We start from the raw sequence: 27,270 nt of genomic DNA, 5'->3' as shown, positions 1-27,270 counted from the left end.
TAAATCCAAATGTACCTCACCTTAGATGCACTCAAACCAGCCACACCTGGATTGTATAAGAGGAGACTGATTAGGCCAGGCTCAGTTTGCCATGTATGCTGCTGAGAGAAGGCTGCTTGTTGGGCCTTTTCTTCCCAATCCCTCCCGATTGTCCATGTACAGATGCATTATTTAAAGTAAGCTTTAAGTTTGTTATAGTTACTGTTATTTCCTTTGTATATTGATGAATGAGTATTTGATTTGAATTAGATTGATTACATTACTTTACAGTTGAAGTTGTTTTCCCTTGTTTGATTGAACCTTTAATACCTTGTTTGTGTTTTAGGCAAATCATCTGCCTACATGAGTCAACATCATCAATCGAGGGATTTGATTTAAAATTAAAAAAAACTTGCCAGTCGTTCCTCTGAGTCCTCCAAATTCTAACTGGATGTCCCACTTGCTGAGGGAGGCTTCACCTGTACAGTTTAACTACACCTGTACAGTTTCACACAGCAGTGCACATGGATCAGAGGAATCAGCAGCAAGTTGAGAAACTCAAAAGGAGATCCAAACTGGAGTCAAAACCATCAGAGTAAAAACAGCTGACAGAAGCTCACAGATGATCCACTCTCTTTCTCGATGATCACTCACTTTTCAAATCACATGCTCATATTCCTCTCTTATCTTCTTCATGTCAGACCTACTCCAACACTCAGACCCAAGGTTTAAAGCTACAATATGAAGACACAAGAGGACGTGGGCTGTGGCTCACTCAGATAAACATGTGGATTTTGTGCGATGTGCAAATGTTGTTAGTTCAATCCCATCATCAGACACTGGTTTCAGACGCGTTCACATTATAAGCTGCAGCAGTGATGCTTCTTTATCATCAGCAGTTTAAACACTGATAGAAATAAGCTGATGAAAGAAGCTAGGCAGCCCCTGACTCTAGCTCAGTCAGATAAAACAGCTGCTTGTTCTGTAGCTGGTTCAAATCCCAAATCCCACCTGTCTCACTATTTATGCTCTCTGTGTTGTTGTCCATGAACACAGTGTGCAGAAATCAGAAGCTGATGTCCAAACAGCTCATAGCTCAGCAGGATAAGAGGCTGTGTCACTGTCTCTACCTGACAAGGTTGACTCTTGGTTCGATTCTATGCCACGGCACTGTCTTTAGCATCACTGGCTGACAGAGCAGCGCAGTGCCTCCTACAGACCGATACACAGAGACACAGTGCCTCCTACAGGCAGATACACAGAAATACACACTTTGGACAGACTGCAAAGAGGTCCAGAGCAACAGGCAGGACTGGAATCCGTACTGCTAAAGACATGTCATATGCAGATATTAGACAGATCCCATATAGAGCCTAGATTCGTTTTGTGTTTTACGCCTGGCGGCCGCACTACCGTCACCAACAGAACATCAACAACATCCATGTCAGTAAAAGTTCAGCTCTCGGTGGTTTTCGTTCTCATAACCCTCTGATCAGATCTCTGTAGGGGTCAGGGGGGGGAAACCAGGCGCCCCCCCAAGCTCCGGGTGGTGGCGGAGCGGGAATCGGCCACCCGCATGCTTCCGCGTCTCTGTGTGGTCGACATATCCATCACACCACCAGGTCCCCTTCACACTTACAACTCTTCTCTGGGCGCTTTTGTCTCTTTCATCTGGCTATGATGTCACCATTCAAATGAAACTTACTGAGGTTTGAACCCACGACCTCAAAACTCTAACTCAGAAGCTCCAAATTGCTACACAGCATTGCAACTCTCTGAGCTACTGGGTCATACTTCTTTCGCAGGTTTTTCTCAGAGGTTTTCATTCGTTCCTCTGACTGTCAAAATTCAGCAACTGTGGTGGTGTGGGAACAGAACCGGGAACTTCTCCCACCTCTGTGTGGTCGCCAACTCTACCGCACCACCAACTCCACTTCACCCTCACACCTCTTCTCTGGGCGCTTTTGTCTCTTTCCTCTGGCTGTGATGTCACCATTCAAAACTTACTGAGGCTCGAACCCACAACCTCAAAACTTTAACTCAGAAGCTCCAAAATGCTACTGTACAGTACACAGCATTTCCAACTCTCTGAGCTACTGGGTCATACTTCTTTGGCAGGTTTTTCTCAGAGGTTTTCATTCTTTACTCGACTGTCGACATTCATGGTCAAACTTGCACCAAAAATTCACAAATTCTTTTATTTTATATTGTAACAATTAAATGACCATGGTATAAGAAGGATAATCAACTCCTAGGTGTGCGTTATATGACTTTAATGCACTGCGGCGTCGGGTGGTTATTTGCCTCCACGTCGTGCATTAAAATCGTATAACGCATACTTAGTCATTGATTATCCCTTATGTAAAGTACAACATATTGATATTCTTTTGGAGTAAACAAACAGATTTTGCTGCTGTTTTCCAATCAATAGTGCAGTGTTATGCAGTATGGAAGTAGTGCATGGTATAGTCTCTCCGTTCAGCCTAAAACTCGACTAGGCATGGTATAGACTCTCCGTTCAGCCTAAAACTCGACTAGGTATGGTATAGTCTCTCTGTTCAGCCTAAAACTCGACTAGGCATGGTATAGTCTCTCTGTTCAGCCTAAAACTCGACTAGGCATGGTATAGTCTCTCTGTTCAGCCTAAAACTCGACTAGGCATGGTATAGTCTCTCTGTTCAGCCTAAAACTCGACTAGGCATGGTATAGTCTCTCTGTTCAGCCTAAAACTCGACTAGGCATGGTATAGTCTCTCTGTTCAGCCTAAAACTCGACTAGACATGGTATAGTCTCTCTGTTCAGCCTAAAACTCGACTAGGCATGGTATAGTCTCTCTGTTCAGCCTAAAACTCGACTAGGTAGGCCGATACGTATTTCCTCAAAAATCGTGGGTCAAACACTTTAGTCAAATTTTCAAGTGGCGTACACTAAAAGAATCAAACAGAAAATGTAGAGTCCCACAGGCTTGGCTGAACAAACTGCGAAAAGCTTTTGTTCCCCAATCTGTCAAACTGCTAAATCAGTCTGGGTTCTAGGCCTCAGTGTCCCTGTGTGGATGGGTTCTAGGCCTCAGTGTCCCTGTGTGGACGGGTTCTAGGCCTCCGTGTCCCTGTGTGGACGGGTTCTAGGACTCAGTGTCCCTGTGTGGACCAAGTAAGGAAGTATATTTGAGGCACTGCAGCCACCTTTCTTATTCCTATTCCTGTAATTTATTTATATAATGTCTGATGCCATTGTTGTAGCATTTGTTTGTACTGTTTGATTGTACTGTTGATTGTTTAAATGTTTTGTACTTGTGAAAAACAGTGTCTTGGGACGCAAGACACATTTAGGGACAATAAAGTGAAATCTAATCTAATCTAATCAACTCACGCAGTGGTTTGTGATCTGGCTTTGCTATCAGACCCTGCTTTACACCCAGGATGCTTTCCAACCCAGTGGTTAAATTGTATCAAGCAGTGGCTAAAACATCACTTTTAAGCATGTCTAAACATCTTTGTAAAATATAGCATTTTGTGGACATGTGTAAATAGTCTATAGTATATAGGCCTACTGTATTTACCTTATGTTAGGTTACACAAATATCAACAGTGGCAGGAATGTGTCATTTCTGGTGGACAGCCAGAACAACATAATGTCTGTGTATTTCTAAATCACAAAAGCTTAAAACAGGTTCATACTTTGGTTACATAACACAAAGAATACTGTGGCGCCGATGCAGCACCACAGTTATCCACCATGTAGTGCTGCGTTCAAGTGGGCTGGTGTTCACCGTGAACACGACATAAATCCACATGAACGGCCCCCTCATGTGCTGTTCAGGACTTGGTATGCGGAATCTTTTTGAAAGCTTCCGACTTGTGACGTGTCTTGTGACGTCTTCACAAAATGGCGGCCGGACGCCATGGACGTTAATGGAAAGTAAATATATTGACATTTTAGCTGTATAGAGCTTTTCATAGTCATGTCTGAGGAACATGTTGATATTCTCAGTCTCATCTTGTTTCTTCTGTCATCATGCCTTTGCATTTCCTGCATTAACGTAGTTAGCCGCTCGTTAGCTAGTGGTTGCTACATTGTTAGCCTCGGTGGCTTCTAGTCAACTGTGCATGTTCACGACCTGACCACTTGAATGCCAAGCATGTCGTGTACATGACTTCCGGTCTCGTATTCACGGTAAACACAAGCCCTCTTGAACGCAGATTATGTTTCACAATGTGAATTCATCTGAATAGAAAAACAAACCGTAGAAATCTCCTCCCGGCTGGTGCAGTATATGAGACTAGACAAATATTGTACATGGACTTTAAGCTAAAACCTTGACTGTCGGTCTTAGTCTGCATTATAAAACTTCACAGAATAGAAGGCATTTCTCCTTATGTTCAATGGAGAGGTCGTGCTGTGGCGTTTTCCCAACAGCGTTGAGAGCAGAGCATGTTTTTAACAGCACTATTCAATATTTCAACCTTTAGCATAGCAGTGCCACGTTAGCATAGCACTGCCACTAGCATAGCAGTGCCACGTTAGCATAGCACTGCCACTCGCATAGCAGTGCCACGTTAGCATAGCACTGCCACTCGCATAGCAGTGCCACGTTAGCATAGCACTGCCACTCGCATAGCAGTGCCACGTTAGCATAGCACTGCCACTAGCATAGCAGTGCCACACTTGTTTCAAAGGTGCAAAGCAACAGTAGCTATCGCCCGTCACTCCTCACAGGCAGCGAGCTCCTAAAAAAGAGGCTCCTCGTGGACTTTGGCCTAAGAATGCTCTAGAATAATCAGTCATGTGACCACGTCAGCTTTGCTGTTACTCAAAAACACACGGCTGATTCAGGAGCAGGGGTCAGAGGTTAGGGTTAGGGTCAGACCATAGAGTCAGACTGCAGGCAGGCAGGTATACATGTAGGTAGGAACGTTAGGCAGGTAGGCACTGGCTCTTTGGCAGGCAGAAGAAATGGCTACAGAGGAGGTTGTGGAGACCTCATGGCTTTCGTAAATGGATGACCTGCTGTACTCATAACCCATATATAATAACAACATAAAAACCACTATAACATTCCTGCAGTAGTACACAACTTTGTGAAGAACATGGCTCAAGATGCCAGGTGGTTGGTTAGAATATGGAGGGCAACAATCTCTGGTCTGTTTATAAAATATATTCTGTCAGCAAGCAGTTCTTTAGCTTTCATGATTTCAACACTCTGAGGGCCAGGAAGGAGAACGTGACAATGGCTCCTGAGGTTTTCAGTGTCTTCAACTGAAAACTCATTTGTAACATTCTCTGGCCTCATCGTTAACTTTTGTTTCTTCTATATATCAGACATCAGCATGAACATTCGTTACCTCGTCCACATTTTCATTCCCATAAACCACCACTCAGTTCTCCCACCCTCCCTTCACCCTTCTTCGTCTCCTTTCAAAAGGTCCAGGAAGTGAATGTAGAGTTGTGGCAGTGGAGAGGTGACATCATTGTCCCCATGGGCCAATCACATATCTTCATAGAGCAGTATTCCATTGAAGATGGTGAGAGGTTCCACAGAATGGGCCAGTTTGCCCATCACCAGGTCGATGCAGACCGTGTCCCGAGCTTGGAGAGGCAGGATGATGTTGAAGACGGCAAGCGACCCAGGCGTGACCTTGGCCTCGGCCACAGGTTTGTTCTCCAGGCCCTCAGGCTGGTAGCCTCCCGAGTCCACGCGAGCCATGCCATAGTTGGATTTAGACAAAACCGCCTCAATCTTCTCGCTCCTGTGGCCTGTTAGGATGGCGCTGAAGAAGTAGCGGCCATCTACAGGTGCAGTGAAAACACCTGAGGATCACAGATTGAAGTTAGGACTTGGATCAGTGACGCACTAGGCCATTTTTGGGTAATGAAGAAGGCAAAATTGGTGATGCTGAGGCAAAGTGCTATATTCACCCTTTTCACAAAGCTGTTGTATTTGATTTACTTCATAATAGGCTGATTCCTAGTCGCTAGCTCTTGCCTGCCCTGCAGCTCGCCCGCTACGCGGGCTCGCATATGCAGCCTCGCCCGCAGCTCGGCTACTGTCTCGCCTTGCAGCTCACATATGCAGCTCAGCCGCAGCGCGGCCTGGCCCACTGCCTCGCCTTGCTCTATTGGCATGCGCAGCGCACAATTGAACAACTTCGCTATATATATATATACATTATACACACACACACACACACACACACACACACACACACACACACACACACACACACACACACACACACACACACATATTCATCATTGATAGATGAGTAGAGCTGTAGGCCACATTCCCCAAGAAGGTCCAACTCAAGCGCTACAGGAAGTGGATGGAGGGAAACAGAAATCAAGTGCTACAGGAAGTGGATGGAGGGAAACAGAGATGGTAACATTAGCTCATGTTTGCCTTACCTGTCCTTGGGTCATAGAAGTCTCCTTCATTGGCAAAGAGCTTGTCAAAGATGATGGTTCCAGCTGTGTCCATGGGGACTGTGAGAGCTGCAGAGAACGACAGCTTGGGCACATGGGCATCAGCACCAGGCAGACCTGCCAACACATCAGACACACTTTGCTTTTAGGCCCGCATGTACACAGCAGCTAGTGGGACTGCACATCATGAATACTGATTAAAATCAGATCACTGCATTCATTATCAATGAAAAACAATATGATTGGCAGTGTTGGTGCAGAGACATATGGCTGCAGAGACATGTTGCTGCAGAGACATGTTGAACACTGAAGCAGTGTTGCTGCAGAGACATGTTGCTGCAGAGACATGTTGCTGCAGAGACATGTTGGTGCAGAGACATGTTGCTGCAGAGACATGTTGCTGCAGAGACATGTTGCTGCAGAGACATGTTGGTGCAGAGACATGTTGGTGCAGAGACATGTTGGTGCAGAGACATGTTGGTGCAGAGACATGTTGGTGCAGAGACATGTTGCTGCAGAGACATGTTGGTGCAGAGACATGTTGGTGCAGAGACATGTTGCTGCAGAGACATGTTGAACACTGAAGCAGTGTTGCTGCAGAGACATGTTGCTGCAGAGACATGTTGGTGCAGAGACATGTTGGTGCAGAGACATGTTGGTGCAGAGACATGTTGCTGCAGAGACATGTTGCTGCAGAGACATGTTGCTGCAGAGACATGTTGGTGCAGAGACATGTTGCTGCAGAGACATGTTGCTGCAGAGACATGTTGGTGCAGAGACATGTTGGACACTGAAGATTTCCCACATTTGGCATGAGGATAATGGGATCTCAAACAGGGAAAACAACACATTCAGGTCCAACAGTTTGACCCATTGAAGAAGAGGCTTCGAGAGCTTGACGTTAAATACTGGATGATGTTAGCTTGCACATTGAAAGTGGTACACGATGGTAAGACAACTTTTCCACTCCACTGAAGAGGCTGAGGCTTTCCTTGGCAAGTTCTCTGTTGACTAAGGCTAGCTATGCTAAGGCTATACTAAGGCTAGCGTTAGCCTATAACATTGTCCATCGACGAACCTTCTACTGTCTTTCACTTCTTTTGTTTCATTTGTAAAAAATCTGGGTGCACACATCCCGCCTGCACACATCACCCCACAAACACACATTATAGATCACACTTCACTTCACATCACTTATAGAAGTGACAATGCTTTAAAAAGTGCTTAAATGGACTACTAGCTAACTCTAGTGGACATAGAACAGAATTGCAGGTGTGGGTAACGAGTCAGTGAGGCGGCTTGTAGTGGTATTTCAGTCTAGCTCTGCACAGTGGGCGTGACTGCACACTGCTGTATCTGCTAGCTAGCATCACCTGTGTTAGCTAGCCTAGCTCTCCTGTATCCCTGCCGTACTGCTGTTAGTGGACATGGAATAAATGGCCCATGCTGTGCTGATCCAACAGAAAATGGACTTGTGTCGACAGTATTTTGTTTACTGTACCTGGGGGTCCTCGGGGGCCATACTCTCCCTGCCTCCCTGGAGGACCAAGGGGGCCCTTGGGTCCTGGCAGCCCATTGAAGCCTCTCTCTCCTGGGGGTCCTGGAGGTCCAGGGAGGCCTGTGGTGGTGAAACCAATCAGTCATGAACACTGATACTACTAATACCAGTAGCGTAGACATAATAATATTTTGGGAGGGCCAGTACAAAATTGGGCGGGCCATCTTTTACCAGAAAAACATTTGTTATAAAAACGTATCGTATTGGCTCTAAAGCACACAGCACTCTTAACGCAGTTTTAGAAATACAGTGGTAAAAAGAACTGGGTTTGCTAGCGGGGTTGGGGAGCTAATTTGGATTTCCCTGATCTAAATATGTGCATTTTTTGATGTTTGGAGGGAGAGGGCAAAAACTGGATAACAATAGCTTTAAACCTTACAATACATTACTAACTGGAACCTTAGTTTTATTATTGTTATTATTATTACTCAACACTGCTGTATAAAATATAATATTAGGTAGCTTATATATCTTCACTTCTTACTCAATACTTTTTTTCTCCAATTATTTATTTGTGCATTTTCAACAGTTTTACAATACAAAGAAAACAGAACCCAGGGGGGTAGCGAAAAAATACTTGGCCAATAAAGCTGATTCTGATTGATTGATTGATTGATTGATTGATTGAACAAACAGAGCAGATCAGCTCACCGGGCAGCTCGTGCTCGGAGAGGCCCTGCAGCTCTCTCTGGATGTGCTTGACAGACGAGTTGAGGCTCTTCATGCGGCTGTGGATGTCGTCCTGATTATTCTGGATAAAGTCGATGATTCCTCCATGATGGATCACCGTGTCGTTCAGACCCCAAACACAAGTCCACAGGCTGGAAACATGGCTGCTCAGCCCTGAAGCAGGAAAAGACCAGAGACTATATACAGATCTGTACGTAGCCACCCTGACATCACCCATTGAGTTTGGCATTTTGACTGTCGCTGCCATCTTGGTTCGAGGGAATTAGATTTTTTGGCACTTTTGCGTTGGCTTGATTTTTCCAAGATGGAGGTTGGGATGTACAAACTCATTATAGTGAGTAGTTTCAAATATACATACTACAGCATGCACTGGGACGCGTCATCAGTGATGTTAACTGGGGTCGTGAGGTGTTTCGGGTCTGTCAACATCATACACCCTCGGCCAGTAGACCCAGCCAAGGCCAATTACGACCCCGACCCGCGTCCCTGAAGCAGTCGCTCACGGGTCAGCCTTCCTACTCTGTCTGCAACGTTGCCCGCGGAAGGGTTGGTCACGCCCAATCTGCTGCAATAGAGTTAGTGCTACACCGCAGTGTTGCAAGACCTTCGGTGCATGGAGGTCTAAGGCCCTGTGGGGTGATTCCAGGCCGGGCACCTCCTTCGTCTCACCAGAACCTCCCGTTGAAGAAGGCAATCCTACCATGTCGTACCATGGGCAGGGAGGATGCCTCAAGAAGGCCTGTGCGCTGCACATCATTCACCTGCGCCGAGCACCTCGCTCTAGCCTGAAGGACCCCAGGGCGCGCCGATCTTTACACAGCTTTTCAGGAGGCTGATCCGTAGTGTTTGTGGATTTCTCCCTCACGAGAGAGCCAGGCTGGGGTGCTAAAACCCATCCCGTACCGGATGCCGTCTCTCCGACCGTCAACTGTCTCTCCAGCTTGTCACCAAACTATACTTGGTTGTCACCTAGTCTATTCCTAAGTGTCACTGGCCAGGGGGAGCCAGGATTTTAGTTTCAAATATACATACTACAGCATGCGCTGGGATGCGTCATCAGTGATGTTAACTGGGGTCGTGATGTGTTTCGGGTCTGTCAACATCATACACCCTCGCCCAGTAGACCCAGCCGAGGCCGTTTACGACCCCGACCCACGTCCCAGAAGCAGCCGCTCACGGGTCAGCCTTCCTACTCTGTCTGCAACGTTGCCCACGGAAGGGTTGATCACGCCCAATCCGCTGCAATAGTATTAGTGCTACACCGCAGTATTGAAAGACCTTCGGTGCATGGAGGTGGCTTGATTTTTCCAAGATGGAGGTTGGGATGTACAAACTCATTATAGTGAGTAGATTATTTCCATTAAAATATTTTGGCTGAACCATTTCTATATAACCTTTTATAACAGGTTGACTGAGATTCTTTACAGGAGACAATACATAGAGAACTATGCATGGACAACACCTTCTTGGCCTATACCTTCTTTGATCTTCTGGAGGGAGTCAGACACTCCATCCAGCCGGCCGCAGACACCCTCCAGCTTGGACAGCCTCTTCTCCAGGCCGTCTCCAGAGCGTTTACAGTCTCCTATCTCCAGCACCAACGTGCTCTCGAACCGACGCACGTCCCGGTCCATGCCGTCCAAACGGTCGCGGCTCTCCTCCACATGCTCGCTCACTTCCTGTTGGATCTTGTCGATTTCGGAGATGATCTTATCCTTGGTGTTGCCTGTCATGTGAAGGCTTTGATTAGTAAAGAGGAACTGTGCGTTTAATTCTCTTTAATCTGCATACCAATAACACAGTGCAGTGCATACGACAAAGAGTAGGGAGCTGTAACCAGGAAGTAGCGTACCGGCTCATAGCGTGATATTAAAAGTAGCCGGAGTGCTACTTCAGGTGAAAGGAGGTGTAAAACACTTCTTTCACACCAGGGGGAAGGGGGGGTTCAATCTCAGCATGTTCAAAGTCTATATTTCAACCATTAGTTTAAATAACATTAACATTTTCATTATTTAAGCCTACCCCAAACTATGACCCTAACCAAGTTGGTTTACTTGCCTAAACACAACCAATGTTGTTTTACTTGCTATCTGGCAGACTGAGGATCAGGTGGCCTGACCGCCCCAGTCAGAGCTGGTTGATGTGGGCAGGCAAAGGGAAGTACGCGGTCACCTGCTGGATCTGCTACCTCTGCAACCCAATAAGCGATTGAAGATGGATGGACTTACTGAAATTGGTGGATCTCTGGGACTGTTGTATGTACAAACTTTACGCAATTTTTAAGTAGATAATGACAGATTTTTTATTTTTTTTGGGGTGGCGGTGAACTATTGCTTTAATTCCTGCCCTAGTGTTTGTTTCTCACACCATGAAGAGTCTGCAGCTTTTCAAACATTACAGTAGACTGTGTTTCTGAGGGGGCGGCCTCACCCGGGTGGGTGATGACTCACCCAGGTGGGTGACACTGATGACTCACCCAGGTGGGTGACACTGATGACTCACCCAGGTCGGTGATGACGCTGCTGTGTTTCTGCACAGTGTGCTCCAGGCCCTTCAGCGTGTCATTGATGGAGCTGAAGGTCAAGATGACCTCTGACAGCTCGCCCTGCAGCGACTTCAGGTGGTTGTTGTTCAGCGTCCCTCCGGTCACACTGTGGCCGTCCAGGGGCTCCTCAGGGTCCAACCCAGTCCCAGCTCCACCAGTACCTCTGCCTCCACTGGTACCTCCGGCTCCACCCGTACCTCTGCCTCCACTGGTACCTCCGGCTCCACCCGTACCTCCACCTATAGGCGGTTGGGTGCAGATACAATTTGGATTATCTGCTCATAACAAAGAAATATGAGTCAACCTACAACACTTTAAAATATATGAGTGTATAAAATATATAGACCTACATACAGACAGACAGACAGACAGACAGACAGACAGACAGACAGACAGACAGACAGACAGACCAACTGCTTGAATTATCTGGGGCATGTTCAATTGCTCCAAAATGTAGCAAAAAGGAAGTGGGATTTACTTATTGGACTCGGAGTACCGCACACGTTCATGAATGTGCATGTAGTGAAGTGTAGCACACATGTTCATGAATGTTCATGTAGTGAAGTGTAGCACACACGTTCATGAATGTTCATGTAGTGACTGCACCTTTCAACATGGACAGCGCCTCAGCAAACAAAAACCTCAGCAAATTAAAAAAAAACTGTTTAGTCTCCAAAACTCCACCAAAACATAGTTTACTTGAGTGCCTACATTTCGCCATAGTTCCTGAGGAAGTGAATTTTCCACTCACTTCCCTATAGTTTCTTAAAATCCTTATTCGAAGAGTTTTCCAAAAGATTCAACTATGTATATTCAATCACGAGAGACCATAGTAGGACATCTCAGTAGGACATCTCAGTAGGACATCTCACTTGGATCATAAAAAAAAGGAGCAGATAAAGCGGGACCATTTGGTAGTGAATGTTGAAAACAGGGACAGAACTCGGTTTTGAAACTGGGCTAGTCCCAGACAAACCGGGACATCTGGTCACCAACAGTATTTGTTCGAGGCACGACCACTTCTTTCTGTTACTCCTTGTTTGCTACATTTTGCTACTTGTTTGGGGCAAATTAACATGTCCCAGGTGATTGAAGGACTGAATTGATTGGTTCATGTAGGTAACCTGTGGGCGTGTGTAGGTAACCTGTGGGCGTGTGTAGGTAACCTGTGGGCGTGTGTAGGTAACCTGTGGGCGTGTGTAGGTAACCTGTGGGCATGTGTAGGTAACCTGTGGGCGTGTGTAGGTAACCTGTGGGCGTGTGTAGGTAACATGTGGGCGTGTGCAGGTAACCTGTGGGCGTGTGTAGGTAACCTGTGGGCGTGTGTAGGTAACCTGTGGGCGTGTGTAGGTAACCTGTGGGCGTGTGTAGGTAACCTGTTGGCGTGTGTAGGTAACCTGTGGGCGTGTGCAGGCAACCTGTGGGTGTGTGTAGGTAACCTGTGGGCGTGTGTAGGTAACCTGTGGGCGTGTGTAGGTAACCTGTGGGCGTGTGCAGGTAACCTGTGGGCGTGTGTAGGTAACCTGTGGGCGTGTGCAGGTAACCTGTGGGCGTGTGCAGGTAACCTGTGGCCGTGTGTAGGTAACCTGTGGGCGTGTGCAGGTAACCTGTGACCGTGTGCAGGTAACCTGTGGGCATGTGTAGGTAACCTGTGGGCATGTGTAGGTAACCTGTGGGCGTGTGCAGGTAACCTGTGGGCGTGTGTAGGTAACCTGTGGGCGTGTGCAGGTAACCTGTGGCCGTGTGCAGGTAACCTGTGGGCATGTGTAGGTAACCTGTGGGCATGTGTAGGTAACCTGTGGGCGTGTGCAGGTAACCTGTGGGCGTGTGTAGGTAACCTGTGGGCGTGTGTAGGTAACCTGTGGGCGTGTGCAGGTAACCTGTGGGCGTGTGCAGGTAACCTGTGGGCGTGTGCAGGTAACCTGTGGGCGTGTGTAGGTAACCTGTGGGCGTGTGCAGGTCACCTGTGGGCGTGTGCAGGTAACCTGTGGCCGTGTGCAGGTAACCTGTGGGCATGTGTAGGTAACCTGTGGGCGTGTGTAGGTAACCTGTGGGCGTGTGCAGGTAACCTGTGGGCGTGTGTAGGTAACCTGTGGGCGTGTGCAGGTAACCTGTGGGCGTGTGCAGGTAACCTGTGGGCGTGTGCAGGTAACCTGTGGGCGTGTGCAGGTAACCTGTGGGCGTGTGCAGGTAACCTGTGGGCGTGTGCAGGTCACCTGTGGGCGTATGTAGGTAACCTGTGGGCGTGTGCAGTTAACCTGTGGGCATGTGCAGGTAACCTGTGGGCGTGTGCAGGTAACCTGTGGGTGTGTGTAGTTAACCTGTGGGCGTGTGTAGGTAACCTGTGGGCGTATGTAGGTAACCTGTGGGTGTGTGTAGTTAACCTGTGGGCGTGTGCAGGTAACCTGTGGGTGTGTGTAGTTAACCTGTGGGCGTGTGTAGGTAACCTGTGGGCGTGTGTAGGTAACCTGTGGGCGTGTGCAGTTAACCTGTGGGCATGTGTAGGTAACCTGTGGGCGTGTGTAGGTAACCTGTGGGCATGTGTAGGTAACCTGTGGGCGTGTGTAGGTAACCTGTGGGCGTGTGCAGTTAACCTGTGGGCATGTGTAGGTAACCTGTGGGCGTGTGTAGGTAACCTGTGGGCATGTGTAGGTAACCTGTGGGCGTGTGTAGGTAACCTGTGGGCGTGTGCAGGTAACCTGTGGGCGTGTGCAGTTAACCTGTGGGCGTGTGCAGGTAACCTGTGGGCGTGTGCAGTTAACCTGTGGGCATGTGTAGGTAACCTGTGGGCGTGTGTAGGTAACCTGTGGGCGTGTGCAGGTAACCTGTGGGCGTGTGCAGGTAACCTGTGGGCGTGTGCAGGTAACCTGTGGGCGTGTGCAGTTAACCTGTGGGCGTGTGCAGTTAACCTGTGGGCGTGTGCAGTTAACCTGTGGGCGTGTGTAGGTAACCTGTGGGCGTGTGTAGGTAACCTGTGGGCGTGTGTAGGTAACCTGTGGGCGTGTGTAGGTAACCTGTGGGCGTGTGCAGTTAACCTGTGGGCGTGTGCAGGTAACCTGTGGGCGTGTGTAGGTAACCTGTGGGCGTGTGCAGTTAACCTGTGGGCGTGTGTAGGTAACCTGTGGGCGTGTGTAGGTAACCTGTGGGCGTGTGTAGGTAACCTGTGGGCGTGTGCAGGTAACCTGTGGGTGTGTGTAGTTAACCTGTGGGCGTGTGTAGGTAACCTGTGGGCGTGTGTAGGTAACCTGTGGGCGTGTGTAGGTAACCTGTGGGCGTGTGTAGGTAACCTGTGGGCGTGTGTAGGTAACCTGTGGGCATGTGTAGGTAACCTGTGGGCGTGTGCAGTCTGATCTTACATTGACCGGTGCATCTTTGGACGTGGTCCCGCAGTGCGGTCACCTCCTCCCGCAGGCCGGAGCAGGTCTGGGAGCAGGAACTGATCTGGAGGCTGTCGATTTGACTCTCCAGATGCTGTGATTGGTTCCTCAGCCTGTACAGCTCTTCCTCCACCCTCCTGCATAGGTCACAGTCCTGCCCCAAGGTCTCCACCTCCGTCACGATGCGGGTGAAGTGTTCGCCGTGATCTCCAGTCAGAGCCTTGATCTTACGGACGTCCTGACTCAAGTCCACCACCTGAGTAATATTGATTTCCATAATATTATTGATTAGTAATAATATCAATAATACATACTTGAATATTTTTTATACACTTTTACTGAATTTCTTTCAGTAAATGGAGCATGGCATTTGTTCAGGCAGAACACTGAAGCCTTATGTATGTATGTGTGTGTATGTATGTACATTATGTATGTATGTATGTATGTATCTATGTATGTATGTATGTATGTATGTATGTGTATGTGTATGTATGTTAGGGGTTGCATGACAGATTTTTTCAAGTCGACCTTTCTACCAGTAAAGTCGCGTTGATGTTGACTAGTCATCAAAAGAGAGAGAAAAAGAAGTAGTCTTGGTCACTGAGTTGAGCAGCCCGTGCGTGACACAGGAGGAATATAAACACAATCATATTATGATTGGCAATATGAATGTCTTGTGAAATCTATCTGGGCATGTAGCCTACTGTAATATGACCGGAGACTTACTGCAACGTTACTGCTAACAGTTTGATGTCCTCAGCTGCACACGTTGTTTGACTGTAATGTCCAGAATTGCACCATATTTTTCACGTAGCGACTTCCCCCTCCTTTGATCATAGTACAGTCCGTGCTCTCACTGCATCCTGTCCGAAGCGGGCGGCTAAACTCTCAATAGAAACCGTGTATTTGTTTATTGTAACGTTATATCTCCTCTTCAGCTCCCTCCTCCCTGCAGCTGGAGGCTATTTCCTTCTTGGGGATTTGTCTCGCAGACTCGCACCAAGAGCCACACCGCAGCCGCACACTGTCAGGATCAGGGTGAGCTCAGCCCCGACAACGCGGAGCAAGATGTTGATTTAAACGGAAATGGTGGTCATTGAAACATGCGAGGAAACATGAATGTTGAACCTGGGAACCGGAGCAAATCTGTGCACACCGTTTTCATAGTTGAACACACCCCAGCTGATCTCTGTAAGGGCCGCCTTTTCTAGAAAGACTAGGAAAGCCAACGTTTCTCACCTTGTCCAGCAGAGAGTCACCGGACACAGAGAGGTTTCTCACCTTATCCAGCAGAGAGTACCGGACACAGAGAGGTTTCTCACCTTGTCCAGCAGAGAGTCACCGGACACAGAGAGGTTTCTCACCTTGTCCAGCAGAGAGTCACCGGACACAGAGAGGTTTCTCACCTTGTCCAGCAGGGAGTCACCGGACACAGAGAGGTCTTTGAGTCTGGTGTCGAATCGATGAATCTGGTCTTCATTGGCAACAACTCTCCATTCAAGAGATTTCTCTGTGTTGTCATCTCTCTCTCCTCCTGCTCCTCCTCCTGCTCCTCCTCCTGTGACTCCCCCTCTTCCCGTGGTTCCTCCTAAGGTAAGGTAAGGTCATGTAGGGTAGGGTAAGGAAAGGTAAGTGAAGGTAGGGGAAGGGAAGGTAAAGTACTTTATTGTCCCTGTGGTGGACATCCATGACGTAACATTACATGAAGGCAAACAAGTAGAGTCTGCACATGGGAGAAGTTCGCCCTGAAGCCTTTCTGTCAGAATAGAACATGTTTTTCTTTACCAAACCAACAAATGATGCAATCAATTAACACACTCATAGAAGCTCTGACGCATGGTGTGATTGACATAAATGTACCTCTTCCTCCTCCTGTGGCTCCTCCCCCTCCTCCTGTGGCCCCTCCCCTTCCTCCTGTGGCTCCTCCTCTTCCTCCCGCTCCTCCGTCAGTTCCCCATTTTCCTCCACCATCATCTCCTCCTAGAGGTGTACAGACGTCAACACAGTATCTGTAACCAACCACCTAATGATCTGTTTCTGTATTCTGACAGAAGAGTGGAAGTGGGTTTATACTGGAAGTCACATTAGATTGGCTAAATGTGGTATTTTTAACCTAGTATTCATCGACAATGCAATTTTTGTGTGTTTAAACATCAAATAAAAATAAAGAAATAATATAATTTCCACATTTCATATTGGATTGTAGACCTACTTTTCATCTCTTTGTCTCCATTTTATTTGAACTAAACTAAGTTTTCTGAACTACTGTATCACAACCCCACCCTGTCTACTATTCTAGCTTCTGTGCTATTCTATAGATTACTATTGTATTGTTTCTATACTAATACTATACACCTAAGTATGATTGTGTTATTTTAACTTTATGTTCTATGTTATGTAGTGTATTGTATGTACTTTGTTATGTCTTGTCCTTTTTTGCGGACCCCACGGAGATTTGCTGTCGCCAAGGTGTCAGCTACTGGGCATCCATTCAATAAACAATAAACCACCACCCTCCTATAACTGGGGGACATATGTGTTAATAGATGCAAAGTCATAATTCCCTGAAACCTATGGCTGTGGGATCCCATGGGCACTCTTCACAAGAGTATGGGTGTAACCCTGCTGCCCTGGGGAGTGTAACCCCGATGCTCTGGGGGTTGTAACCCTGGTGCCTTGCGGGGTGTAACCCCCTGTGCCATGGAGGGTGTAACTCCGGTGCCCTGGCTAAATTCCCACACAGGCCTTCCTTCCATCATGGCCACCTAATCATCCCTCGTTACCCCCCCCCCCCCCCCCGCTCCCTGATATGAGGCGCTTTGAGTATCTAGAAAGGCGCTAAATACAATCAATTATTATTATTATTATTATTAATAGATAGCCGTTTCCCTGGCATTATCTGTGCTTTCCCAAATAACGTGTTTGGAGTCGGATGCATCCATCCCCACCTCCAGCGCCATGTGCTCCGTCCTTTCCTCCACAGCACTCCTGAAACCGGCTGGTCAGGAGGGTGGTGATGTTCTCTAGCCTCTTGTCCTGATTGGTCACCCGGTCCTTCAACAGCCCCATGTCCACCTCCTGATTGGTCACCCGGTCCTTCAACAGCCCCATGTCCAGCTCCTGATTGGTCACCTGGTCCTTCACCAGCACCATGTCCAGCTCCTGATTGGTCACCTGGTCCTGCACCAGCCCCACGTCCAGCTCCAAATTGGTCACGCGGTCCTTCACCAGCCCCACGTCCAGCTCCACGTCTGCGATCCGGAAGGCCTGGTCATCGAAGCGGTCCAGGAACACGGTCCTCAGGTCGCCAAGCTCCCTGTTTGAAGAGTTAGAGGTGCGTCTTCAATATATTTAATATGCTCTTAAATAGATACATTAAAGCTCCCCTCCAGTCAGTTTTCCTACCTGTATAACCATTGGTGTTCTATGAAAATGTTCTGATACATATTTGTATATGTGTCGATCATCTGATTTGCAAGTTACATTGATAAGAACTAAAGGCTAATAGCTTGTTTAACTGCAACATAATGGCTTCAGTGCAGCTGGTCACTCCACTGGTCACCTCCTCACGGGGCGGGTTTGATGAGAGAGTCTGGACATTATGGGAGAGATGAATATTGCAGAGGTCCTCCGAGTCTTTCAGAGCAAAACTCTGATGAGGAGGACTTCGCCAGACTACCCTTCTTGACCAGGGTGGCTCAAGAAGAGGTCTTGTCAAACCTGAAGTGGCACTGCCCCCTGCTTTGGCATATATAGGGGCACCGCCCCCTGCCAAGCACAGGGGGGCACGCCCATCTTGCCCACCCCATTGTGTTCACAAATGGTGTAGAGATCATTGTCTTCTAGGATCTAGAAGAGCAAGATATTCCAAATGCCAGGTCCTATTCGTCTTTCTACAAAACCGGGGTTATGATCACAACCTCGAGATCTTGTTGTTTCAAATTGATGTTGTGTGATGTCAACTGTCAAATCTATGAATAGATAGAACCAGCTACATTCCAACAGGACTGACCCTCTGGAGTTACGGTGTATTCAAAAGTAAAGATACATTTCTACCACACCTGTGGAAGTAGTCCTTCAGGTCGTTCGCCAGGTTGTCCTCGTTCTGCTGCAGCGTGCTGTTAACCCGGTGCTCCAGATCCCTCAGCCGAGTGTCCAGCCTGTCTTCTGTCACCCCCGTGTCCCTACCTCCTCCAAGTCCACCTCCCCCGAATCCACCACCTCCCCCAAGTTCACCTCCCCCAAGTCCACCGCCACCTCCTCCAAATCCTCCGTTCTCACCCTGACTTCCACCTGGAGGGGAGATATTAAAGTTATTTCTTCAACATGCATGGATCAACTCCAGAGAAGTAACAAAGGGAAAACTCAATACACTCACTCTTTATACACGAGGCTAAACAAGGACATCAATATAGGCAATAACATACAAACCCACTTGGGACAGAGCCCGCCCACAGCTTCAGATTGTTTTAGGTAAAGACAACCTATGACCATATATGGGACACAGGAAGCACACCTACAGTATGTATAGGATATAGGATGTATAGGAGGAAACTATCATTTGCCTATAAATGGTAACATTTTTATGACCATATACGGTCATGCACATGCAGGAACTGATAACCTCACCTACTACAGTACAGTACAGTACAGTGAAAAACACTACTGTATGTACAGTACATAGAGAGAACAACACTACTGTATGTACAGTACATAGAGAGAAAAACACTACTGTATGTACAGTACATAGAGAGAAAAACACTACTGTATGTACAGTACGTAGAGAGAAAAACACTAATGTATGTACAGTACGTAGAGAGAAAAACACTACTGTATGTACAGTACGTAGAGAGAAAAACACTACTGTATGTACAGTACGTAGAGAGAAAAACACTACTGTATGTACAGTACGTAGAGAGAAAAACACTACTGTATGTACAGTACGTAGAGAGAAAAACACTAATGTATGTACAGTACGTAGAGAGAACAACACTACTGTATGTACAGTACGTAGAGAGAACAACACTACTGTATGTACAGTACGTAGAGAGAAAAACACTACTGTATGTACAGTACATAGAGAGAAAAACACTACTGTATGTACAGTACATAGAGAGAAAAACACTAATGTATGTACAGTACGTAGAGAGAAAAACACTACTGTATGTACAGTACATAGAGAGAAAAACACTACTGTATGTACAGTACATAGAGAGAAAAACACTAATGTATGTACAGTACATAGAGAGAACAACACTACTGTATGTACAGTACGTAGAGAGAACAACACTACTGTATGTACAGTACGTAGAGAGGAGGCACAGTATTCATGTTATTTCTACACACCTCCTCGGCCGAGCTCCCTGTCCAGACGGTTTTGGATGAGGTCGTAGTTTTCGGAGACGGAGCTGATTTTGTGCTCAGCATCTGCGACGCGCTTCTGGAGGTCATTGACCTCTGTGCAGCAGCCCTGCGACTGCCCCAGCTCGCGCCGCAGAACGTCCAGGTTCTGTTGGTACCGAGTGTCCAAACTGCTCAGCTGCTTCTCTAGAAACCTGATCCTCTCCCGGTCCAACTGCTGCTGGCGCCGAAGATCCTCCACGCCCGCCTGCACGGGGAACGCAGGGCGACCAATTAGCTTTTACACTCTTGGATTTGTATTGTCGTCTTTCTTTACTGAGATGACCCTATAATCATATCCCTAACCTCTATGCACTACAACTGTCCCCCAGCAAAGGGGGTAATATTGATCGCCCTCCATTCGTGAGTTCAGGGATGGGCAACTTTGATCATCAGATCAGATCAGATGAACTTTATTGTCCCCGAGGGGAAATTTGTCTTGGGCAACAAGTGCGTTACAGCATATCCATCGGCAGTAACATGTACCAACAAAAGAAAACAACAACATGACATCAAGACAACAGTAGCATTTAACAAAGACTTGCACAGAACCCGGGTGGAACAGGCGGTGCCTGTTTGGCAAGAAAAATTGCACCCGCCCATATTACCCTGACCCTTATTGCACTATCATGTAAATAATAAAATAATAAAATAAATAAAAGCATAGAACCATAAAACCATAAAATCATAAAAACATAGAAGCATAAAACCATGCCGAAATAAAAGCAAAGAGAAACCACAAGAAGGACTAAAAGAAAAGAACAAGCGCGCTTTCATACTGCCACCTCCCATCAGTGCAGGTGTTACACCCGTGAGGAAGGGGCTCGCTGTCTATTCAGCAGTGCAATAGAAGTAGGAAGGAAGGATAGACTATATCTATTGCTTTTACAGCGGCTGGCTCTGAACCGTCTGCCCGAGGGTAGCATCTCGTACTCCGAGTAGAGGATGTGGTTTGGATCGGACAGAACTCTATTTGCCAGGTTAATTACTTTGTTTTCGAAGATGGACTGAAGTGTCGGGTGATCCTTTCTGCCGATCACCTTGATGGCAGTTTTTACCATCCTCATAATTTTCGATTTGAGCTGTACAGTGAGAGTCCCAAACCATGCGGCCATGCCATATCTGATGAAGCTTTCTAGTACGGCGTTATAGAAAGTGGAGATGATGCTGGTGCTCACACCGAACAGTCTAAGTCTGCGAAAAAAGACGTTGAGCCAGCTTCGCGCACAAGTAGTCGACATGCGCGTTCCATTTGAGCATGTTATCCATCTGGATCCCCATATGAGCTGACCTGCTCAATTTCACTGTCTCCAATTACCACTGGCTCGTGAGCTCTCACCGCCCTGGGATCGAAGATAATTTCTTTAGTTTTTTGTGTGTTTAGAATAAGGTGGTTGCTCGAGCACCATGTTTCGAATTTGGATATCTCCCTATGGTACACCAGAGGGCATTCATCGCCACGCAGCAGGTTGATAATGACAGTGTCATCAGAGAATTTGATGATGATCTGGCCCGCGGGCGGGCCAGATCATAAAAATAAACATTCTGATTAATAGCAGATGGGTTGCGGGCGGTTGAAACGATGTATCATTAATGAGGAAAAATAATATTAATTACGTTCTCTAGTCTATGAACGTATTTTAAGCTACATTTTTCGTCAGGCACATTCTTAGTCGCCTATTGTAGATCCCCCAAAGGACCCACGGCCGCAAACACAACAACAGCCATGTGTTAGGTCGCAAGGTTACACTTTTCGTCCATATATGGTCAATGATGTCAGCCTCAAAAAGGAATCTAAACAATCAAGTAAACTAAACTTAAAGCTATAGGGTTAGCCGAGTAAGCTACATGAGGGCAAGTGGTGGACTGGATATAATACAGCATGGAAGTTTATTTGGAGTCTTGGACTGCAGCGATCGCACCAACGGCAGCAGAAACCGTAAGTTCGCTCCATTTATACCGTTTTATAGCGTTTATAGCGTCGGGTGCATGGCGGGCGCGGATCTATAAATAGTATGAAATAATTAGCGTGGATTTATGGCGGGCGGACGGTTCATGCATACACGCGGATTCGGATGGCATAAAAGCTCATCCGCGCATCTCTAACCCACAGTTATATTTTTCATATTCAAATTTAGTAATTCTTCCCTTCAGATGACACCAGAAACTTTGCTCTAGCTTTAAAACAGCCCACTACATTAATTTGATGGGGTACATCACCCAAATATGTCATATGAATCAGATTAGTAATGTTCATGTGCAATGTGCATCCTGGATATAGTTTGTTACAATAGTGTTAGTTATTCACACTGTAATGTTGACTTTGTGCCGCTAGAGGGCAGCATGGACAAGTGAAGACTAGACTCATCTCCTGACCAGACACAAGTTTTCAAGTTTGTACCATCATGTTTATAAACTTGGATTCTTGGCTCATATTAACACAACAAAGTCCTGAACACTGTGACAATATGAGTACCTGACAGGAGGAGCAGGAGAGAGAGACGCGTCTCTCCAGCTCTTTGAGGATCTCCTCCTTCAAGGTGCTGCTCCGTCCGCTGGTGTCTCCGCCCTCCAGCTCATTTCCTTTCCCATTCACCAGGTGGTTATTGATGTTGACCAGCGTCTTGTCATGAGCCTGGTGAGTGGTTAAGTTAAGTTGTTGTTAAGTTTGGTTCAATTCGTCTAGTTTTTTGTTGTTGACCAAAGTGTAAAAGAAATCCTCATAGTTTTTTTTATCCTCACAACTTTGTTTTTATTGAGTTAAAGACCAGCTGAAATGGGTCTCAGAGAGGGTCTGTGTGACATTTCCGACTGAAAACAAACATTGCTCTCACTGAAACAGTGTAGAGAGGAGGGACATGGTGTCTGGATGATTTGACCGTTCTGGGGACTGGAGTTGACGTTGGCCAATCCTGGCCCTTGTATGGCGTGTTCTGCCCACATTGCAAGTGGGATCCGCAGAGAACCGGGCAGCTGGTTGCCTCCATGCGGACTTCCGTTTCAAAGCCGAGGCAGAGTACTGCTGCCCGTCTTGAAATGTCTGATGGGCCGGGGTAAGAGCCACAGTAAATAACGATATTCCTGGAATGCGAGTTTCACGAGCCAGCTACATGTCCTTTGCATTCCACATTAAATGAAGACATACATTGCAGTTTGTTTTATTTCGTATGTTACATACTTATTGCCCAAATATATTAACAGTTATGGGCTAGAAAAGTCTGCCGATGTAGGCAGTAGGCAGCTGCTCAGAATTTTCTCCTCGTAGTGAGGATGTCAGTGAAGGTGTCAGACTCTGCAGACTGACCTTTGTGCGGTTGTCCAGCTGGTCCAGCTTGGTCTGGATACTGTGGATGGTGTCTTTGATCTGAGGCTGGGCAGCGTCGGCTGGGTTCCTCCCACCTGTGGGATCTCCTCTGGAGCCCTCGCTCATGGTCCTCAAGGTGGACTGAACGTCCTGGAGGCTCCTGGTCAGGGTCTGGATCTTCTCCTCCAGTTGCTGCATCTTCTCACTGTCCCCCCGCCCTCCTGAGAAAAGACAATACTAACTTCAATGATGCAATAAAATAAGGTTTTTACAGAGAGCACATAGCCCATGAGCTGTACCAGAGACTTGAGACTAGTGTCAGAGAAGACATTCTAGTGATGTCGCTGCGCCTCCTACTGGCTGTTCATAGATAATTAATGCACCTTTACTGTAACCGTACTGTGTGTACTGTGTGTACTGTGTGTGTGTGTGTGTGTGTGTGTGTGTGTGTGTGTGTGTGTGTGTACTGTGTGTGTGTACTGTGTGTGTGTGTGTGTGTGTATTGTGTGTACTGTGTGTGTGTACTGTGTGTACTGTGTGTGTGTACTGTGTGTACTGTGTGTATTGTGTGTACTGTGTGTATGGTGTGTGTGTACTGTGTGTACTGTGTGTACTGTGTGTACTGTGTGGAGGAGGCCCTAGTTTTGACTGCAGGTTTTCTACACAACTGCCATTTTGTCCCAATCTTGAGTAGAATTGCTTAGAAAACTCTCTGCAGCTGTCAGATCAGCTGTTTAAAGTAGCTTCTGGTCCAGTGCTAAATTCTATTTTATGGTGTGTGTTGTTTGACGATGATTGAGGCAAAAACTAATTTCCAGATTTGTCAAGGCCTGGCAGCACATCACCCCCACCACCCTCCTCCACCTCCACGCAGATGATACCACCATCATTGGGCTTCTAAACTCAGATGACGAGTCTAACTACAGATCCGAGGTACAAACCTAGTTAGGTGGAGAGAGGCTAACAACCTCATTCTTCATTCCAAAACAAAGGCGCTTGTCGTTGATTTCCGCCATACTAAGGCACCGCCTCATCCTATCACAATGGCACTAAGGCACCGCCTCATCCTATCACAATGGCACTAAGGCACCGCCTCATCCTATCACAATGGCACTAAGGCACCGCCTCATCCTATCACAATGGCACTAAGGCACCCCATCATCCTATCACAATGGTACTAAGGCACCCCATCATCCTATCACAATGGAACTAAGGCACCGCCTCATCCTATCACAATGGAACTAAGGCACCGCCTCATCCTATCACAATGGAACTAAGGCACCGCCTCATCCTATCACAATGGTACTAAGGCACCCCATCATCCTATCATCATAATGGCACTGAGGTCGAGATTGTAAACAGTATTACATTTCTTGGTGTCACTATTTCCGATGCTCTTAGCTGGCATTCTCATACCAAAACAATCGTTAAAAACGGCTCTTCTTTTGAAGAAGACTTAAGGATTTCACCCACAACAGCCAGATTCTCACTAGTTCCTTTACTGTATGGTTTGGTAATCTTACTGCTTTTCTTACTGTTTTTCATTTGTATAAGATGTCTTCTACTGCTATCTGACCATGCAATACTGATTCTATGCACTCTATTATTGTGCACTTTAATATCCTGCACTTTAACCCATTGATACCTGATGCAGCATTTGCGTGTATATCCCTCATTTGTGTGCGTATCCCTTTAAGACCGTCTTAAAGGGATACACACACAAATGCTGCATCAGGTATCAATGGGTTAAACTTGAATTGGATGACTCGGTGACTCGGACCTATCCACATGTGTACTTGTCTCTATCCACCCACCGCTGTCTCCTCCACCCTGTCCATATCTGCCTCCACCTCCCTGGCCGTAGCCCGTCCCGGTGGCTCCGCCTCCCTGGCCGTAGCCCGTCCCGGTGGCTCCGCCTCCCTGGCCATAGCCCGTCCCGGTGGCTCCGCCACCCTGGCCTGGTTGGGGGCGTGGCCTGGTCGTGGATATCTGGGTCCCGGAGCCAGCGACTGGTCCGTCGTTGCAGTCCACCCCACTGTAACCATGGCAACACTTCCACTCCATCTCCGTCACCATCTTGTAGGCCACCTTGTACTTTGGCCTCATGTAGGTACGATAGCTGCAGACACAATACACACAAAATATCAATATCAATATCATCAAGACAGTAGAAATTGTTGTTGTTTAATTAGGGTAGGCCTATCTATCATTTAAGTTGACGCATAACCTTCATAGTGACATGTGGTGTCAATGGCCATTGTGATTTGTAGTTTAATGGCAATCATCATTTACTAAGTGGTATTTTTATGATAGATATGAGTCTATTCATAGGCTCATAGATATGAATATATATGAGTCTATTAGGATCCCCTTTAGCTAACATAATGACATCAGATACTATCCTCTTTTGGATTAAACGTTTTGCTGTATTGATCAACTTAGAGCCTCATTAAGACTTTCATTCACAAAACAGTTCTGTTCATCTAATACAGTGATCCTGATGAGAGCCTCACTGGCAGGAGAAAGTCAATAGGAGAGCCACTTTTACCGCAAAACACCAAAAGCCACCCCAACTAAGCACATCTGCCTACTACTTCTTTTTGTTTTATTGTTTTCCAAACAATATATATATATATAATTTTTCTGAATTCTATGTTTTACTATTTACACTATTTTTAATTTTTTATCTGAAAGTGTCTAATAATGTGATGAAGCAGAAGCGTGGAGCGGTCGGTGTGATCGGTTTCCCCTGTTTACAAGGACGCTGAAACTCCCTCTGCGAGGCGTCGCTTCAAACGGAAGAGTCAAACAATGTTCCCTAAGCATAAAGGTAGTAACGTTAAGCATAAAGGTAGTAACGTTAGGCATATTTGAGACTGTTGCATTATCCACACAAGACGGTAACGTTATTAGCGGAGCTTCTGGGTGGTCAATCCATTAGATAGCCACGTTAGCTAACGTTATCTATAGACGGCCAAAACCACAATATCACAGCAGCTAATACAGCAAGCTAACGTAAGGTCTCTCCATGAACTAAAAACACAGCCCCGCCTCTAGTTTCCCCCCCGACGTCGGTCACATTGCTGCTGTTAGGCCAGACGGGCTTCACTAGATCCGGCCGATTTTCCGCGAAACCCAGACCCGAGAGGAGCCGAAGTCTGCTCATAGAATTCACCATAACATTGGAATGGCTGAACGCAGAGAGACGCGGCTCGGCTCATTTTTTAAGTTAGGTTATGGGGCATTCAGTCATTGGTAATAACACTTTGTGCACATTTATTTGAATGGACCTTTAAGTCATGTTAAATTAAGGTAAGTTAAGCTAAGTTAAATTAAGCTGCTAAGAGTCATTTGAGGCCACAGAGAGGATCAACTGCTGAAGTAAATATCTCTGAGCTCCAGATGTGAAGAATAAACACAGCTGGCCGCTAACTCACTCTTACGCATGCGCGCACGCACACGCACGCACGCACGCACGCACACACACACACACACACACACACACACACACACACACACACACACACACACACACACACACACACACACACACACACACACACACACACACACACAGTTATTTAGAGGCGGAAACTTCCCACTCCAACATGGCTGCCTTCACCATGCCGACAGCTGATCTCAGCCAATCATCTCACTCAAACTGAAATGTTTGAGTTTGAATTAGGATCTCTTTTAGTCAAAGGCTACTCTTCCAAGAGTCCTGACAAAGAGAGTCCTGAGAAAAAGAGTAGAATTATGAGTAGAATTACTGGAAGGTTATCCTATCATTTATCAAAATATGAGAATAACCCTGAAATAGTCTCTCAAGATAAGTTGGCTCCCGCCTACCTGTCTGTACTTCAGCCTAGTTGTTTGGTCTCAAATTTGGTCAAAATAAAGGCGGCATATCCGCTCATTTCCCCAATCACCCACCTCAGTTATGTTTACGAGATTTGTGATTGGTTGAATACTCAAATCGAACTTCCTTCTGGTG

General features: G+C 46.7%; 1 protein-coding gene across 1 annotated transcript in view; it reads right to left on the bottom strand.

Annotated features, from left to right (window-relative positions):
- Positions 1–5,412: 5,412 nt before the first annotated feature.
- Positions 5,413–27,270, bottom strand: part of LOC310788820 (EMILIN-1-A-like) — a 34,520-nt gene continuing 12,662 nt past the window's right edge. Inside the window, exons 3-17 of the mRNA XM_083650394.1 lie at positions 25,091–25,395; positions 23,277–23,497; positions 22,449–22,607; positions 19,919–20,180; positions 18,634–18,865; positions 17,521–17,888; positions 16,494–16,552; positions 15,979–16,101; positions 14,552–14,828; positions 11,153–11,434; positions 10,128–10,376; positions 8,612–8,803; positions 7,904–8,020; positions 6,385–6,519; positions 5,413–5,790 (exon numbers count right to left, since the gene is read on the bottom strand). Of these exons, the coding sequence (XP_083506520.1) occupies positions 5,468–5,790; positions 6,385–6,519; positions 7,904–8,020; positions 8,612–8,803; positions 10,128–10,376; positions 11,153–11,434; positions 14,552–14,828; positions 15,979–16,101; positions 16,494–16,552; positions 17,521–17,888; positions 18,634–18,865; positions 19,919–20,180; positions 22,449–22,607; positions 23,277–23,497; positions 25,091–25,395 (3,304 nt within the window). The 3' untranslated portion in view covers positions 5,413–5,467. The remainder of the gene's footprint in view (positions 5,791–6,384; positions 6,520–7,903; positions 8,021–8,611; positions 8,804–10,127; positions 10,377–11,152; positions 11,435–14,551; positions 14,829–15,978; positions 16,102–16,493; positions 16,553–17,520; positions 17,889–18,633; positions 18,866–19,918; positions 20,181–22,448; positions 22,608–23,276; positions 23,498–25,090; positions 25,396–27,270) is intronic.

The sequence above is a fragment of the Poromitra crassiceps genome (genome assembly GCF_964638095.1).
Source record: "Poromitra crassiceps genome assembly, chromosome: 14".
NCBI classification, from domain to species: domain Eukaryota; kingdom Metazoa; phylum Chordata; class Actinopteri; order Beryciformes; family Melamphaidae; genus Poromitra; species Poromitra crassiceps.
Note: the sequence above shows the minus strand (reverse complement) of the source record. Positions and strands in the feature narration are given on the sequence as shown.